The sequence below is a fragment of the Camelus dromedarius genome, chromosome 34 (assembly GCF_036321535.1).
Source record: "Camelus dromedarius isolate mCamDro1 chromosome 34, mCamDro1.pat, whole genome shotgun sequence".
In the NCBI taxonomy this organism is placed as follows: Eukaryota; Metazoa; Chordata; class Mammalia; order Artiodactyla; family Camelidae; genus Camelus; species Camelus dromedarius.
In genome coordinates this window covers 8,848,345-8,864,698 of record NC_087469.1, presented here as the reverse complement: position 1 = coordinate 8,864,698, position 16,354 = coordinate 8,848,345, and the positions used below count along the sequence as shown (strand labels likewise).

Genomic DNA, 16,354 nt, shown 5'->3' with positions numbered 1-16,354 from the left:
TCTTTCCCTGCCTCAATTTCTTCCCCTTTAAAATGGGTTTGATGCAACACATATTTCATGGGCTATTTTTAAGAATTAAATGAGAACGAATATTTAAAGTAGTAAGAATAGCACTTGACCTGTATGCTGTTTGTCGTGATTATTATTATCATCTCTTACATCCAATCCTGGCCCCAAAATGGGCTTCAAATACAGGCTTCCCATCCCAGAATTTTCAGTTCCTCTCATTTCCTTCTTTGGAGTCCATAGGATAATTCCGATGCTCACCAGCACCTTGCTTATTGCCACAGCCAAGTTCACTGCCAGAAGACTCACCTAGAAGACTCAGCTGTTCTGGTTTTACCTTTTCTTTCACACTTCGGTCACGGTTGCTGCCCCAGGAAGTGGAGCTTGGCTCGTGGAGCTGCAGGAGCTTCAGCCCTGAACATCCCCAATGTTCATGTCCAGCCGTGGGCTCAGGTCCTGCCTGACGCGAGTGGACCTGGGAGCGGCGGCACACTGGCCTGGGGGGCAGCATTGGGTGGAAGCTTTTCCAGTCAAGGAGGCTGCAGCTGTGTCTTGCAGCTGTATGAAGAAAGGGAGTTTTGAGCCTTCCAGAAGGGGCCAAAGATGGAGAAGAATCCACCCTGCATTTTACAAAAGCAGATGATGAAACTTGGTCGTGGCTCTGGGTCACTGTGTCTGGGAGCTCCAAGGCCAGAGAGTGTAGGGCACACAGTGGGGGTTTGAGGCCACAGGTCGCATGGAACACGAGGTGAGGGGCAAAGTCCCCATCCTGAAAACAGAGAAGATGGAGGGGAGTGCTGAGCTCAGCCAGGAAGGACCCCGGAAATGCCCTTGGGAGTGCTTCTAGACAGAGCAGTCAAGTAGGTGATGACTGTCCTTTTGTTCTTTGCTTTCTTTTCACGCCTGTACATCTTAAGTTGGGAGGCAGAAGGTGATGAGCGGTTTAGGGAGGAAAAGTGCAGCTGCACGTGAGGGGAGGTGGGGGTTCGCTTGAGTGCCAAGGACACCCGGCTGCCCCAGCGTGGATGGTGGAGCAGGGAGACACCGGGGTGGAAGGGGTGCCAGAGAAGGTTCAGGAGAACATTCCAGCCTTTCCAGCCCTGTGGCATTATGACCCCAACGTTCTCATAAAAGGACAGCACATCCCAAAGCCAGGCCGCGGGTTGGGCCTCATCGGCCAGTCTGTGCTGACCGCTCCCCCAGGCCTTGGTCGTGAGCACATGTGACTGAGAACTGAGGTGCCATTCAGAGTGTGCACGTGCAGCCCTTTCATAGAATCTGAGGCTAAGGAGGCCTGAGAAGTCTGCCAGGGTCAGTCTCCTGTCCCCAAAAAGATCTTAGCACAAATAGATCAGGCTCCCCTCCCCCTATTTCCCTCCCAAACAGTAAGACTTACTAATGTCTTAGGAATGTAAAAAATCCATCTCTTTGCCCAGAAATCAGACCAATTTTCTGTGCTAACTTTTAGTCCTGGGCCTTCTCTGTTTTCGAGCCTTAGCCCGGCCTTAGACCACTCAGATCTAGGCCACAGTGATGCCGCCTACACCAAACTCACCCGCACTGCACCTCACCAGGATCATCAGAAAGGGCTTTTCTGACCATCTCTTTGCCCCCTGTTCAGAGAGTGAGGAGGTGGGCTCCAAGCCACCTGAAGACCCTTTCTAGACATGATTCCATCACTCACCTTCCCAGAAGCCAGCACTGGCCCCCCAACATCTGAGCCACCAAAGGTGGTCTTCTAATGGGAGAGCCAGGAGCCTGTCTGTGCTTCTCTCCTACCCCTCTCACTGCCCTGGTCCCCCTCATTCCTGTAGGTGCCGTGTCTTCTGTCCTGGCTCTGGCCAGGCTGCCCGAGGACTCTCAGGCATTGCTCATCCTTTCCTACCACCCCCATGGCGCTTTTCCCTCCAACCCTGGCTTCCCCACCTCCCGATCCCAGCACACCAGCTGGAGGCGTGGGTTCTGGGCCCAGCTCTGCCCCTGATCAGCTGGATGACGTGGCTCCATCACTTCTCTGTTGGGGCCTCATCTCCTCAAATAAAAAGTAGGAGCTTTCATCTCAATCATTGTAACTTGCTGGCATTCGGTGAGTCTAACTCCATCTGGAAAACTTCACATCTTGGTTATGTCCTATTTATACACAGTGGAATCTTCTTTGTTGCAAAGATTTGGATACATCACAGGCTAAATCATGCCCCCTTGGCATGTGATAACAGTCTAGGGTAACCAGTTAGCCTAAACAGTGGGGCCCAGGCATTCTGTGACCCCATAAAAGTCTCCCTCCTTCTCCCTTCTGGTGTGTCCTCTCTGGAGAGGGGATCTTTGGGGATCCTGCCAGGATTCAGTCCTTGGAGACCCTTCTGGGCACGTTTTTGATGGGCTGAACCCAAAGGAAGGCAAGCAGATGGGATGCAAGGGAAGGGAAGGGAGGCTTTGGGGGCCGAGTGAGAGAGATGAGGGTGAGATAATGACGGTCCGCTGTAATCTGGAGCCTGTGCATTTTAAAGGGCGGTCGTTTCTGAGTTATTTTCACAATAGAACTGGGTATTCTGATCCACCTCACTGCTGCGTGGAATCAAAAATAATATAGCATGATGCTATATCATCAACTGGTGGCTTCTCTTTCTGAGCAGCTTTTACCCAGCAATTATGTGAAATTATGTGACTCAGTATAGAAAGATAATCACCGGAGAAACTCTTCTGATTGCTTTCTCCTGCACATGCAGAAAGCAACTGCGCAGTCGGCAGGAAGATCAGGGAAGGAAATTAACATGGACGTGCTGGTGCCGCCCGCCCGACGTGTCAGCTGTTTCCCAATGTAGAGATATGAGAACATGGAAAAGAGCAGAAAAACAAGTGGGAACTGAATTCTTTCTCAGAAGGTGCTACAGAGGAAGTGAAGTGTGGCTAGTCCCGTTTTCCAGATGGGGAGGATGGTCTGAACCATCTAGAGTTTGAGTCCCCCATCTAACAGTGATGATGTCACCATGAGCCCCATCCCAGGGAGCCAAGCCAGGTCCCCAGGCCCATCCAAGCAGAGGGGTCCAGGGCCTCCCTTGCACAGGAAGCTAGTGTAATGTTCTAAAACCCCATCTCCCGACTCCACCCAACTCTGCCTTGCTTTCCCCTCTTCTAAAGATCCCTCCCTTCTCTCTTCCATCTACTTCTTGGACCTTGTGGCCTGAAATGAGATTTACCACTGCTACGCCCTCTTAACCTCCCCCTCCCCCGCGCCAGCCCCAGGCAGCCCAGCTTCCTTTCTGGGAGAAAGGAATGTGTGGTAACTGGGAGGGTGTAGGACTCGGGGTGGGGGCAGTTGTGTGGGAGGGCGGGGAGGCAGAGAGTTTCCTGGTGCAGCCGGGGGAGAAAGAACCCCCTTCGGGGATTCTGCATGTGTTCTTGGCCACTCGACTTGGGGGCAGTGCCAGTGGTATCAACGAGATTTTTAAAAAGGGTGGAGGGGCCAAGAGGCCCCTGAGGAGGCCTGTGCTGAGCGCGGCTGGTGCAGCCCAGGCCTGGGCAGCAGCTTGGAGGAGGAAAGTTGGTCCCTTTCCAGTTCTATAACAGGATTCCTTTCAGCACACTGTAACTTGATCAGAAATGTTTTCTTTAGAATACAAAGACAGGTCTTTATTCTTGAGCTTGGCATTCAAGATCCTCTCCAGGCTGACTCTAACTGTCTTATCAGAATTCTTACCACCCACACCATCATACTTTACACAACTAGATCATTCACTGTTTTGGAAGGTGTCTTACTTGGGAAAGGGCAAATACTTGGCAGATTTCCGTCACAGCTCCCTCCTGTGCTGTGCAGACCTTACTAATGGACGAAGGCCCTCTCTCTTGCTGGACCTCATTCAGAATCCCCAGGAAGCCACTTCAGGTGGCCACTACTGAATGAAGTACCTTGAGGTTCCACTGGGTCTGACTTGAACTTGAATTGGATACTGTTTGTGATCCCTGCCTCCCGTTTCCCCTTCTCACCGCCTTTGCTCATGCTGTTCCTCTGCCAGAATGCCCTTCCTTTTCTCTCTCCTTATCCCTGTCCGTCAGAATCCCATCCTGTTTTCAAAGTTCAGCTAAAATGTCAGCTCCTCCGTGGACACGTCCCAGGCACCCTGTCATGTTCCCTGCTCCCCCTTTCCATGCCTGGCTAGATGCCCCTTGAATGTAGTCTCGACTTCTTGTGAAGCTCTCTTCACATTTGCTGATATATCAGAGCCCTCTGCTTTCAGACCCTGCCTCCCTGTCCTGTTCACCTGTTTATCCCTTGCAGAACCCGGAAGTGTATGGTCCTGTCTAGGAACTCAGTGTGCGTGTGGGGGACTGACTTGAACCTGGGCATCAATGGAGGTGGTTGGGGAGGAGCCGAGGGAAAGGTACAGCAGCCTGGAACTTTTGACATGCGTCCTTCCTACTCCCAGGAGGGGCCCTACTTTCCTACTAACCGCTCTCCTGGCTAGAAGCAAGTCCCAGCTGCTGCCCCCGCCCGAGGAGAGGGGATTCTCCAAAGGCCTGAATACCAGACAGTTGGAATTATTGGGGATTGCGTTAGAGTCTGTCCACCAGAAGGGTGAGATGAAAAATTTTCAGATGAACAAAATCTGAGTTTATAACTAATAGATCTTCTTTAAAGAAAATTCTAAAAGGTGTTCTCCAGGAATAAAGAAAATGGCTTAATGGGTGTCTGAAATTCGAAAGAGCAAATCAGTGAGTAAACGCTTTATGTTAGTTATCTGTTGCAACATATCAAGTAACCCCCAAACATAGTAGCTTAAAATGACAAACATCTGTTATCTCACACAGTTTCTCAGGGTCAGGAATCAAGGAGCAGTTTAGCTGGGTGGCTCCACTCAGGGTTTTTTTTTATAAGGCTGCAGTCAAGCTGTTAGCCAGGCTGGCAGTCAGTGAAGGCCAGAGGATCTGCTTCCAAACTCACTTCCAGGGTCCCTGTGGGCTTTTGAACTGAGACCTGTAGTTCTTTGGCATGTGGGCCTCTCCACAGGGATGCCTGAGTATCCTTAAGACATGGCAGGTAACTTTCCCCAGAGCAAGCAGTCAGAGAGCGAGCGAGCGAGCGAGAAGAGAAAGCTGTGGTGCCTTTTATGATATAATATTTTCAGTGACCTATCAGTTCTGCCATATTTTATTGGTCACACAATAAACCCTGGTGCACTGTGAAAGGGGACTGTACAAGGGTGTGAACAGGAAGTATTGGGGGCTAGCTTAAAGGCTGGCAACTATACACATGGGTAAACCTAACAAACGTTGTTTCCGAGAAATACAAACACTGATAACTACTTCATAGGATTAAGAAAGCTGAAATTTTGTACAATAATAGCATATATATCAGGAAGGAGATGCTTTGTATTTTTCAAGAAGAATATTTTACCTAATAACTATTATGTTTTAACTTTAGATTTTTAAAATCTTTGTTAGATCGAGTACCGTCTCAGTCTGTTCAGAGGCTGCTATAACAGAACGCCATAGACTGCGTGCCTTATAAGCAATGGAAACTGATTTCTCACAGATCTGGAGGCTGGGAAGTCCAAGATCAAGAGGCCAGCAGATTCAGTGTCTGATGAGGGCCTGCTTCCTGGTTCATAGATGCTGTCTTGTCACTGACCTCTCACATGGCAGAAAGGGCAAGAGAGTTCTCTGGGGTCTCTTTTATAAGAGCACTGATCGCATCATGAGGGCTCCTCCCCAACCTCCCCCCACCTCCACCCATGACCTAATCACCTTCCAAAGGCCACCTCCAGATTCCATCACATGGAGGACTAGGGACACAAACATTCAGTCTATAGCAAATACAAACGGTAAAATTTCAAAGGTAACCACTAAAAGACTACAAACAGCTTGAATAATTTCTCAGCCAGTAGAGGGAGAAAATGAATAAGAAAGTCAATCCAAAAATAAAAAAAAAAGTCAAAAGAGAAATACACACAAGAAAAGTAGGGGAAAAACAGATGGTAGAAATCAGACTAAATATGTTAATAGTCACAGTAAAGTTAAACAGAGTAAACTTGACAGTTAATAATCAAATTGAATGTTTAAGGAAATCTAACTCTTTACTGTTTATAAGACACACCCAATGCATAGACACAGAAAAGCGGAAAGTAAAGTAGAATTTAAGACAGGATCCCTATGTAATCGTAAAAGATCCAACTCCCAGGGCAGTATAATAATTTTAAACTTTCTGTTACAATATTGTAAGAAACACAGGGGTAAATTTATAAATCCTTCCTCATGGTGGTAGATTTTAAAGAACCTACCTCAATTTTTTGATAGGTTACATAGTCAAAAAATGAGAAAATACATAGAAAGTTAAATAACAATAATCTTAACTTAATGGGCATACAGAACTTTCTTCTCAACAATGAAGGAATTAATAATTGAATACATGGAATATAATTTTTAAAATAAGTAACCACAGCCTAGATCATAAAGCAAGTCTCAGTAAATTTCAAGGCATCTGATTCCTAAAGACCACATTTTCTGACCCCAGTGCACATTAAGTTGGAAGTCAATAACAAAAGTAAATTAAAAATCACTATATATCGGGACATTTAAAGAAATCCTTCTTAATGCACAGGTTAATTAAATTATAATGCAAGTTTAAAGTACTAAGAACTAGGCAATAATGAAAAAGCCACATTTCAAAGCTTGTGTTTGGAGTGAAAGTAGAACTTAGAGGGTTATAGTCTTAAATGTCCATCGAAAGATGACTGGATAAAGAAGATGTGAGATCTACATATATATACAATGGAATATATATATATACACACACAATGGAATGATACTCAGCCATAAAAAGAATGAAATAATGCCATTTGCAGCAGCATGGATGGACCTAGAGATGATCATACTAAGTGAAATGAGTCACTCAGAGAAAGACAAATAGATCATTCATATGTGGAATATATAGAATGGCACAAATGAACTTATTTACAAAACAGAGACTTACAGACATAGAAAACAAAGGGAGGGGAGGGATAAATTAGGAGTTTGGGATTTACAGATAATAACTACTATATATGTAAAACAGATAAACAATGAGGACTACTGTTTAGCACATGGAACTATATTCAATATCTTATAATAACCTGTAATGATAAAGAATATGAAAAAGAATATATATTTTTCATATATATAGTCTTCACATATATATATGTATAACTAAATCACTTTGCTGTACACCAGAAACTAACCAACATTGAAAGTCAACTATACTCCAATTTTAAAAAAGATCAATATATACAAATCAATTGCCTTTATACCAGCAAAAATTAGACATCACACACGAGATGGCATTTAAAATAGCAATAAAAATGGTAAGATACCTAGCAATAAATCTAACAGAAGATGTGCAAGATCTATATGAAAGCATTTATTGAACTTTATTCAAAGACACTGAAAGGGACCTAAACAAATGAAGAGATTTATTGACAGATAGGAGACTCAAGATCACAAAAAATGTCGGTTCTCCCCCAGGTTGTTCTGTAGATAGATGCATTGCAATTGCAATCAAAATCCCAACAGTTTTAGGTGAATTTGACAGGCTGATTCTAAAGTTGATATATAAGAGCAAAAGACCGAGAATAGTGAAGACATTCCTGAAGGAAGAGGCAGGAGAGGCAGAGAAGAAAGGAAAAAAAGAAGAGGAAACTGCTCCCACCACGTGGAAAGATGACCACAAAACCTTAGTAACCGAGACGCTGATTTTGATGCAGGAACAGACACACTGACCAACAGATCCAAAGAGAAAGCTCAGAAACAGACCCACACCTGGACAGAAACCAGACCCACCGGACACAAGTGGCCGTGCACATCACGAGGGAAGATGGTGACAGATGGTTCCAGGACAACTGGTTGTCAGATGGGGAAAAAGCAAGAATGCGATCCCTACCTCATGTCTTCCATAAACATCAGTTCCGGATGGAATAAAGATTTAAATGCAAAAGACAAAACTTTAAGATGTTTAGAAGAAAATGCTTTCTGACTCAGTAAATTCCAACAAGGAATTTTAAACAAGACACAAAGATCATTGCATCTAATTACATCGGAGTTAAGAAATTCTGTTCATTGAAAGACAATTTAAAAAGTGAAAAGACAAGTCACTAATTAGGATGGGTTTCTTTTGGGGATGATGAAATGTTTCTTAGTGATGATGGTTGCATAATTTTATGAATATACTAAAAATCGTTGAGCTGGACACTTTAAAATGATGAATTTCATGGTATGTGAATTATATCTTAAGTTTAAAATTTTTTTGAAGAGGAGCAAGGGAATGATTAAAAATGGATATTCAGGATATTCAGGGACTGTTTACCTCTGGGAGTAAGGCAGGGGGTTGGGTTGGAGGAAAATATAAAATGTAGAGGTATTTGTAAAGCTCTGGTTCTTAAGTTACTTGTTTATGGGTGTTTTCTTAGGGCCATGCTTCATTATACGTGTGTTACGTATACTTTTATATATATAAAATGTAATGTAAAACTTAAAAGAAATACAAGTATTAGATGAGGTAGCACTAAAAGCAAACAACTGCCTTTTGATAAATGCTTCTTGAATCGCCTGTGTCCAAGTCCTGGGTCTGTGCCTTGGCCTGACTCTGGATGGAGCCGTTCTGACCTCTGCTGGCTGAGAGGTGAAGGGCAGCTGGGGGCTGCTGGCCCCCGGGGCCGGGAGAATAGGGCGTGGTCCTGACCACTTGACAACGTGTAGGGGGTCAGGCCCCCGCTAGTCTCGCTCCACCAAGACTTGGGCTTTCCTGGTTCAGGTTTCTTTCCCTTTTTCCCGCTGGCTCTTTACCATGCTCCTTTAAGCCCAGGAAAGAGGTGTGTGTAACTCTACTGAATTCCATCCCCGGGAGGGACTCACTGGCCCTGCCTTCTGCCTCCATCCAAATGGCCCATCCAGGGGCTGCCGACCCCGGAGACCAGGGGCTTGAGCCCGTGAGCAGAAGTCTCAGGCACCATCTGGGGAAGGAGAGGCCAGGGCGCTGATACTCAGAGAACCCCTCTGTCCCCACACTCCCTTTGATTCATCGGACCAACGGAGGGCTATGAACTAAAGTCTATGGGTTGATTTGGGCATTTTAGAAGGGAGAGCGTGATGGGTAACGAGGAAGAGCTGTCAGCATTTCAGGGTTTACCATACAGAGTCCAGGAACAGCAGGCCTCCCGCCTGAGGGGCGTTAGTTTACCTGCCTCATTTAATTTAACTTCTGCCAGCAGGTCTTGGCTATAGGGAACCAGGCCAGGAAGTCCCAGACATCTTAATGAGCTAGAGATGGCCACGTGTCTAGGCGCCACGGAGGGAGGATGCTGGTGAGGTCATCTCATAAGTCCTCAGGGTTTTAAGCTTGGGCACCAGAGAGGCAGCATGGTGGAGGCGTTCCTGAGCTGGGTTAGGATGTGGGCTCTGCTGTTTACTACTGTGTCATTTCACCTCCTTAAGCTCAGGCTCTTCACCTGCAAAATGGGGTAGCCACAGTGCTTGCTAATGGAATTGATTTGGTTGTAATTGAACTGCTGCCTGTAAGGAGTCTATAAATGTCAGCTGCTTGCATTTTGTTGTTTGAACTCGCACGGTGTGGAGAGCGCTCAGCGTAGAGGTGGGAATCAGACTGGGGCCCTGGTCAGGCTGCGGGTTAGAGTGGGGCGTCTCCTGCCCAGAGGGTCATCTTCCTCCCTCCGTCTCTAGACGCCATGGAGGTGGTGCTGATTTTCCTGTGCAGCCTGCTGGCCCCTGCAGTCCTGGCCAGTGGTAAGTACCCCTCGGGGACCTGGCTCTGACAGGAGAGCAGCCACGGCCCTTTCTGGGGCAACATCCTAGCCCTTTGGGTCACCAGGTTTGGGGGGCTCTCAGATTCTACGCATCTAACCAGTTCCTCCACCTTTAGTCAGCAAAGAACATCCTGGAAGGCAGTGGCTATTCACAGACCCTCATCCAGCCTGCTCGTCTCCTCCCGCGGGCTCTGGCCCTGAAGCCCACTAGGGCCCTGTAGGCTTTTAACCTGAACTTTGGGAGCCAGACCTGCCTGTGAGTCTCTAGACTGTGCGAGTCACGTGTCCTCCTTTGGTCTCAGTTAACACACTTGCAACAAGAGGAAAATAGACCCTGTCTTCTGGGGATGATGTGAGATAAAAGGGGGCAGTAAATGTGGATGCTGTGAACACTGACCCTGGCAGGCAGGCCCATCCTTCCTGGCTACTCTGGGCATCTCCGCTTCATGGGTCCTGCTTCCTAGGAATCCCTCGGTGGGGAGTGAGGCATGTGAGACACGGTAAGATGTTTGGGAATCAGGACGTGCAGCTGTCTTCCTCTTCATCACACGTGTTTGTTTTTCCAGCAGCTGAGCAGGAGAAAGAAAAGGACCCTTTTCATTATGGTGAGTGGTGATGACGACCCTGGGGGGGGGGGGACGGACACACTCTCCCTGGCTCTTCCCTCTTCCGTCTTCTCACCCTCATTCCTTTCGCAGACTACCAGACCCTGAGGATCGGGGGGTTGGTGTTCGCTGTGGTCCTCTTCTCCGTGGGGATCCTGCTTATCCTAAGTAAGTTTGTTTGCTCCTGTGTTTGCTCTGCATGGGCAGTGTCTGCTGCTGTGAAACAGGTGTGAGCGGTCCAAGAGCCTGGCTGCTCTCTTTCCTGGAGGGGAGGGAGCCTGTCCATTCTGGTTATCTCCGGCACCTAATACACTGCTGGGCACATAATAGGTGCTCAGTGAATCAGTGAAGAATGAACAAAATGAGTGCTTGGTGAAAACAGGCACAGATAAGAGGGGGCGGGTGGCTGTCCTGCTGCTGTGGGGGATCACAGGAGACAGGGCTGTCCTTAGAGTGCCCTAAGGGATGTGCCCCCGTCTTTGTCCACACCCCCCGCCTCCCACCATGGACCCCTCTGCTCTTGGTATCACCATCCAAAGTGCTGAAGGGTGAACCTTGGCCTCAGAAGGACCCTGCTCCAACCAAGGATTGCCATGTACAGTTCTGCAAGCTGTGTGCTACCCCAGAGAAGGGCTGCTGTTTACCCAGACTCATAGCGCAGCCCTGCTGTGGCCACCCCGGGAGCATGACCTTGGATGGTTTTTTGCCTTTCAGGTCGCAGATGCAAGTGCAGTTTCAATCAGAAGCCACGGTAAGGAATGCCATGGCTGTGGACCTCTGGGGTGACACTAGGAGGGGACAGGGAGGGGTCCGTGGCGTGTGACCCCAAATGAATGTCCTTTTGAATTCTTGTCTCAGAAACAGGCCGTGTGTGTTGGGGTAGGGGTAGCAGTTTTGAGGATTGCAGGTAGCCCTTGGGAAAAGGAGAGGTCAAAGCATCAAGGTTTAGCCCTCTCTTCTCTCTTCTGATGTGGGGGTGGGGTGGGGAAGGAACATGCTGGATCCTTGTCTGGAGGCCCTTGAGACAGCTGGGCTTGGGAGAAGGGAGGCAGAGGGCCTCAGGGCTTCTCTTGAGGTCCGTCCCCTCTCTATAGGACCTGTGACACTGCCCTGCTTGTCACCTACTCATGAGGCTCTTTGTGGAAACCTGGGCTCCCGTTCATTCACCGTTCTACCCCCACACAAGGGCACACCCCACTGGTCCACCGTGGTAACCCAGGCCAGCCCTGGACCTCAAAGTCCAAAGTCTGCGGCAAGACACAACCCAAGGCCCCAGGCGGCTCTAGGCCACCCTTCCCCAGTACTTAGCTCTCTCAGGGACCAACATTGAAGGGTGCCCATAAGTTCCCCTGACTCTGTCCCCTTCGGCCCTGACCTCCCCGGGCCCCATGTGCCCCATGATGGAGAGAGATCCACTGTGACTCAGAGGAGACTGACCCCAGGGCCCTGCCCCAGCAGGGCGAGAGGGACGCTCTCTGGATTTGCCCTGGAGACCTGATGGGCCCGCATCCTATTCTCTTGCAGGGCTCCAGGGGATGAGGAGGCCCAGGTGGAGAACCTCGTCACTGCAAATGGTAAGTGTTAGGACCGCCTGCCCAGGTGAGATGGAGGGAGTGGGCAAGGGTCCTTGTACAGCTCAGGGGTGGGTGGCCGACAGCTGCCAGGTGCTGTGGCCTCTTGAGAGCTGGCTGGCCAGACATGCTTCCATAGTTATGCCAGAGAGGGGTCCCCAGGCCTCGGCTCTGCGTCACCCCCTCACCTCCACCACACAGGCGGCTGCTCCTGACAGCTGCTGTTTACGGGGACTCTGCTTAGTGTCAGGCAGGATACAAGGTGCTTGACGTCTCATTTAAGATGTGGGCATGCAGTCCCATGAGGCAGACATCACTAACCACATCTCAGAAAAGTGAAGGAAACTGCCAAGTCCTCTAACCAGCAAGTAGCAGGACAAGGATTTGCACCCAGGTCTGTCTGACTCGGAATCCACGTGAGTCACCTCCACCGTGCAGGTCAGGCTCCCCCAGAGACAGGCACAGGCAGGGCTGCCGCAGGGGGTGGCCTGCTGGGATGAGGGGTTCATCCACTACCATCCATTCCTGTTCTCTTTCCAGCAACAGAGCCCCAGAAAGCAGAGAACTGAAGTGCAGCCCTCAGGTGCAAAGGTAAGGTGCTGCCTGTCTGCATCTGTTTGTCACCATCTGACTGAAGTCTGGCTGCAGAGCCAGCAGGGAAGAACTGGGCCAGCTTTTGCAACATGCACAGCTTTTATTATGAGCTGTGCTCTGAGGAGGCTCGTGTCTGAAAAGGGTGATGAGACAGACAGACTGAAACCTCCCTCAGAAAATAGGGCTTCCATTTGACCCAGTGGTCCAGGTAGCAGGGTGTCATCCTTTTCCATTGTTCATTAGAGTAACAAGGGAAAGTAATAACTTAATTGCTTTCCAGTTTTCAAAATGCTGCCCCATACACAAACTCACTTGAGTATGCCAGAAGAAGTAAGTAGGACAGGTGGGGTTTAGCCCCATTTTATAGATGAAAAAACTGAGGTCAGAGAGAATAGCCATACAGATAGTAAGTAAGAGATGGAACTTGAACTCAGGGCTTTGTAGTTGGGTCTGGATTTGATCATACCCCTCTGCTCCTGTCTTCCTTTATGACATGTCCTGAAATATACTGGACTGAGTTTGTGGGGAAATCAGTCTTCTTTCAGCTCACTTCTGCCTTTTTTTTTTTTTCATACAAATAAGACATGATAAAGAGGTATATAACTTTCTCCTAAAAAAAATTTCTGGGTGTAAAATGCCCGGTACACCAGCTCCAACCGTGATAGTAATAACACAGTGTACTCAGGAGGCATCGGAATTCTTTCCTAACTGCTTTCTTGCCCCAATAACAGCCCCGTGGGGGTGCAGCGTGGGCTCAGTACCTCCATCCTCTAGCTGGGCCTTGGGAAGGTCAGTGATGCCTCAGCTCGATGTGACTGTAGAACCAATCCAGGGGGCACGTGTCCCAGCTGCAGCCCCGTGTTGTGTCCGAGCTGTGGCAGCCAGCAGCTCAGAATCTGGGGAGCAGTATGGAGAGGTTCCCGGGACAGAATCTCCAGCCAGCAGTTGTCTTTCCCCCCCCCCCCCCACTAGAACTTCCTCAGAAACCCTGTTGTCCTGAGTCTCAGGGCTATGAGCAACTCTCGGGGGCGTCCTGATATGGAAACCCTGGGTTTGACAGTTTCCTTTCCGTGTCCACCAGGTTCCACCCACCTGAGAGAGCCCCTCCCCTGAGTCCCACCCTCTCCGCCCTCATCTTTCCCTGCTTCTCAGACTCACCCTCCTTGCTTTCCCGAGAACAAGGCACTTAGAACAGGTCTCATCCTGGGAGCTTCCGCGGGCAGAGGGGCTATCGGGGAGACGAGCAAGTAGAGACTTTTGAAAGGAAGCCAGAGTTTTGTTTCAATTTAAATTCTCTCCTTCTTCAACCTCCAGAACCTGAAGGCAGCTGCTTGAACCTTTAGATGCAAATGCTGATGCTTAAGAAAAACCAGCCACTTCAGCAACAGATCTTTCCCTGGGAGAAGCCAAGAACTTGTGTGTCCCCCTGCCCTTTCCCCAGCCCCTCAAATGCCTGTCCTCAACTTAATGATGCAACACCGCCTCCCCTACCTGCAGCCTGTGGTCTCATCCACCTCCTGTGACATGTCGTGCGTGCGTGCGTGCGTGCGTCTGATGACTGTGGTCTCCGTGGCTGCTTGTTCGTGGATGATGGTGTGTTGTAGTGAACCTGGACTCACTTTCCTGGGCAGGAGCTGAGCCTTGTGGCCGTCAGCTCCCCCCTGCTCTCCGTGGCCCCATCCCCTCCCACTCCCAAAAGCCTGCTTTTTCCCTGAGAGGCCAGTTCTTCTCTGGATGTAGGGATGGGTGCAGGGGTGGGGCACGGGCGGGAGTCTCCAGTTGTCCTGGGACTTGGGAGAGTTTACATCACGTTACAATCATCCTGCCTGGCCGCTCTTCACCCCTGTTACAAGCACCTTGCTTCCATGGTCCTTCCTGGACCAAGTCTGTTCTGAGGTCTCTTGGCAGTGGGAGGTTCCCAGAAAGAAGCTGGAAGCCCGCTTTGCCCTCAGGCGGCTACTCCCCTTCCCTGGTCCCCATCTGCCCCATCCCCCACTTACTCTGCCCCCAGGGAACATGTCCCTTGCCTGTCTTCTCAGCAATAACTCCTTGGGCTCTGGAACCCTACTCCCCCCTCCAGCCTCCCCGGCTCCCGAGGCTCCCATCTACAGCCCAGCTCGCCTGGACTCAGACTCCCCGTCCCTGAATTGGGTCTCTGGCAGGAGATGACTGAGGGCTGCATTCAGGTGAGGCCAGTGCTCTGGGGAGGGGCGGCAGGGAGAGCAGGGGTCCTTTGCTTCTCTGTCCACGTCCCATTGGCCAGGCAGCAGCGGTGGCTCCTGTGCCCTGTGTTCTGCCCTTCGCTGGTCAGAGTGGCGAGGGCAGCGGCCGTGCTGCGGGTTGGAGACCGGGCAGGGCTCCACGCAGCCCTGCTGCGGACGGAACAGCAAGAGGTTGAAGGCCGTGAAGAGAGTGGAAAATCAGACCCCGCCCCTCCCGCCCATCGTGTTCTCGTGAAAACTAACCAAACCCAAACCGTGCCGCCATGACCAGGACTGCTGTTCTCTGTGTTGTGCCCTCTCCTCTCCACAATGACAAAAAGGAATAAAATACCACTTGTTTCCTAGTGGCTCTGAGGTGTTTTCCTTTCTGTGAAAGAACCTGAGTATTTGAAGGGCCAAAGGGACTGTGTCCTTGGTCAGAGGGAGGAAGCGATGGCTGCCGAGGCAGTCAGGTGGTATTTATTTCAGCTGCTGGACCACTTAGTTCCTCTGGGCTTCCCCTCCCTCCCCTGCCCCTCCCCTCGTGTATCCACACCCCTCCTCCTCACCCCTTCCTCCTGCTTCCTCCCCAGGTCAATGGGCTCAGGCTCCACCCCTAGGAGGACCTCTGCCTCCTACATGTCCTGGAGAGAAGGGAGTCACGATGGCCTGACCCAAGGCTTGCTGGCCTGGAATGAAAGGTTCTAACTTGCCCCTTTGGTCAATTCTGGGGCCACTACCTAAGGACTTGACAAAGAGGAATGTGGTAGGTCACCTGGGTAATGACCAAAGCCCGTACCCCCTTTATCTTTCTCTAAACCCAAATACCTGCTTCTGCAAAGCTGTCTTGGCCTTCCGGTAGAATGAGTCCTTTCTCTGTGCTCCAGTCTCACTGGTTCCTGCCTTTATCTTCACGTTTAATGCTATTTCTTGGCTCCAAACTGTAGCGGTCAGGTGGATAATGTCCCCTTTGTAGTGACACAATAGATGGGGCCTAGGGGCCTGGAGTCACCTAGAGTATCCTCCCAAAGACATTCCAATTCAGTTTTTTAAAAAGTACTATTGGCCGAACAAACAGCTGTGAGCTGGTTCCCTTGGCAGCCGCCCGTGTGTGGCCCCCACCCCTACATGTTCCGTGTCTTCATCATGAGACACAGTTCCTGGGGGGAAGGGCTATGTCTTGTTCTGACATAAGAATGCTGGAACACCTTACAATCTCAAAAAATCTTCGTAGAGTCTGTCTAGATTCTGTGAGTTGTTTGGCAGTGCAGAATCACGAGGCCCAGGTCCTGAGGAGTGCGGCGGGGAGGGGAGTGGTCCAGCCACTCTCTAGCCACCCCCGGGACATGCATGGTGCCTGTCCTACTTCTGCTTGGACCCCCAGCCCCTCAGGGCTTTGAAAAGACCAGGGCTTGTAGTTGAGATCAAGCTCAACATTGACAACCCAGAGATCACGGTGGTTAAAACATCTCCGGTCACGCTTAGACTTTGTGAATAAGCCAATGACCACCATTCATGGAACACTTATGTGTCAGGGAAGGTGGAGGCTTTGCAGCAATGTCAGAGAAAGGCCAGATAAAGATCCTTAG

At 49.6% G+C, this 16,354-nt stretch overlaps 1 protein-coding gene across 2 annotated transcripts in view; it reads left to right on the top strand.

Annotated features, from left to right (window-relative positions):
* FXYD6 (FXYD domain containing ion transport regulator 6) overlaps positions 1-15,130 on the top strand; it is a 28,310-nt gene extending 13,180 nt beyond the window's left edge. The window contains exons 2-8 of one of the 2 annotated variants that reach the window (XM_031443598.2): positions 9,712-9,774; positions 10,364-10,399; positions 10,493-10,567; positions 11,114-11,150; positions 11,924-11,973; positions 12,511-12,561; positions 13,879-15,130. In XM_031443598.2, coding sequence (XP_031299458.1) covers positions 9,717-9,774; positions 10,364-10,399; positions 10,493-10,567; positions 11,114-11,150; positions 11,924-11,973; positions 12,511-12,539 — 285 coding nt within the window. In that variant the 5' untranslated portion in view covers positions 9,712-9,716 and the 3' untranslated portion in view covers positions 12,540-12,561; positions 13,879-15,130. Of the gene's footprint in view, positions 1-9,711; positions 9,775-10,360; positions 10,400-10,492; positions 10,568-11,113; positions 11,151-11,923; positions 11,974-12,510; positions 12,562-13,878 lie in introns of both variants that reach the window. The other variant, XM_031443597.2, reaches the window with a different exon arrangement.
* Positions 15,131-16,354: the final 1,224 nt, after the last annotated feature.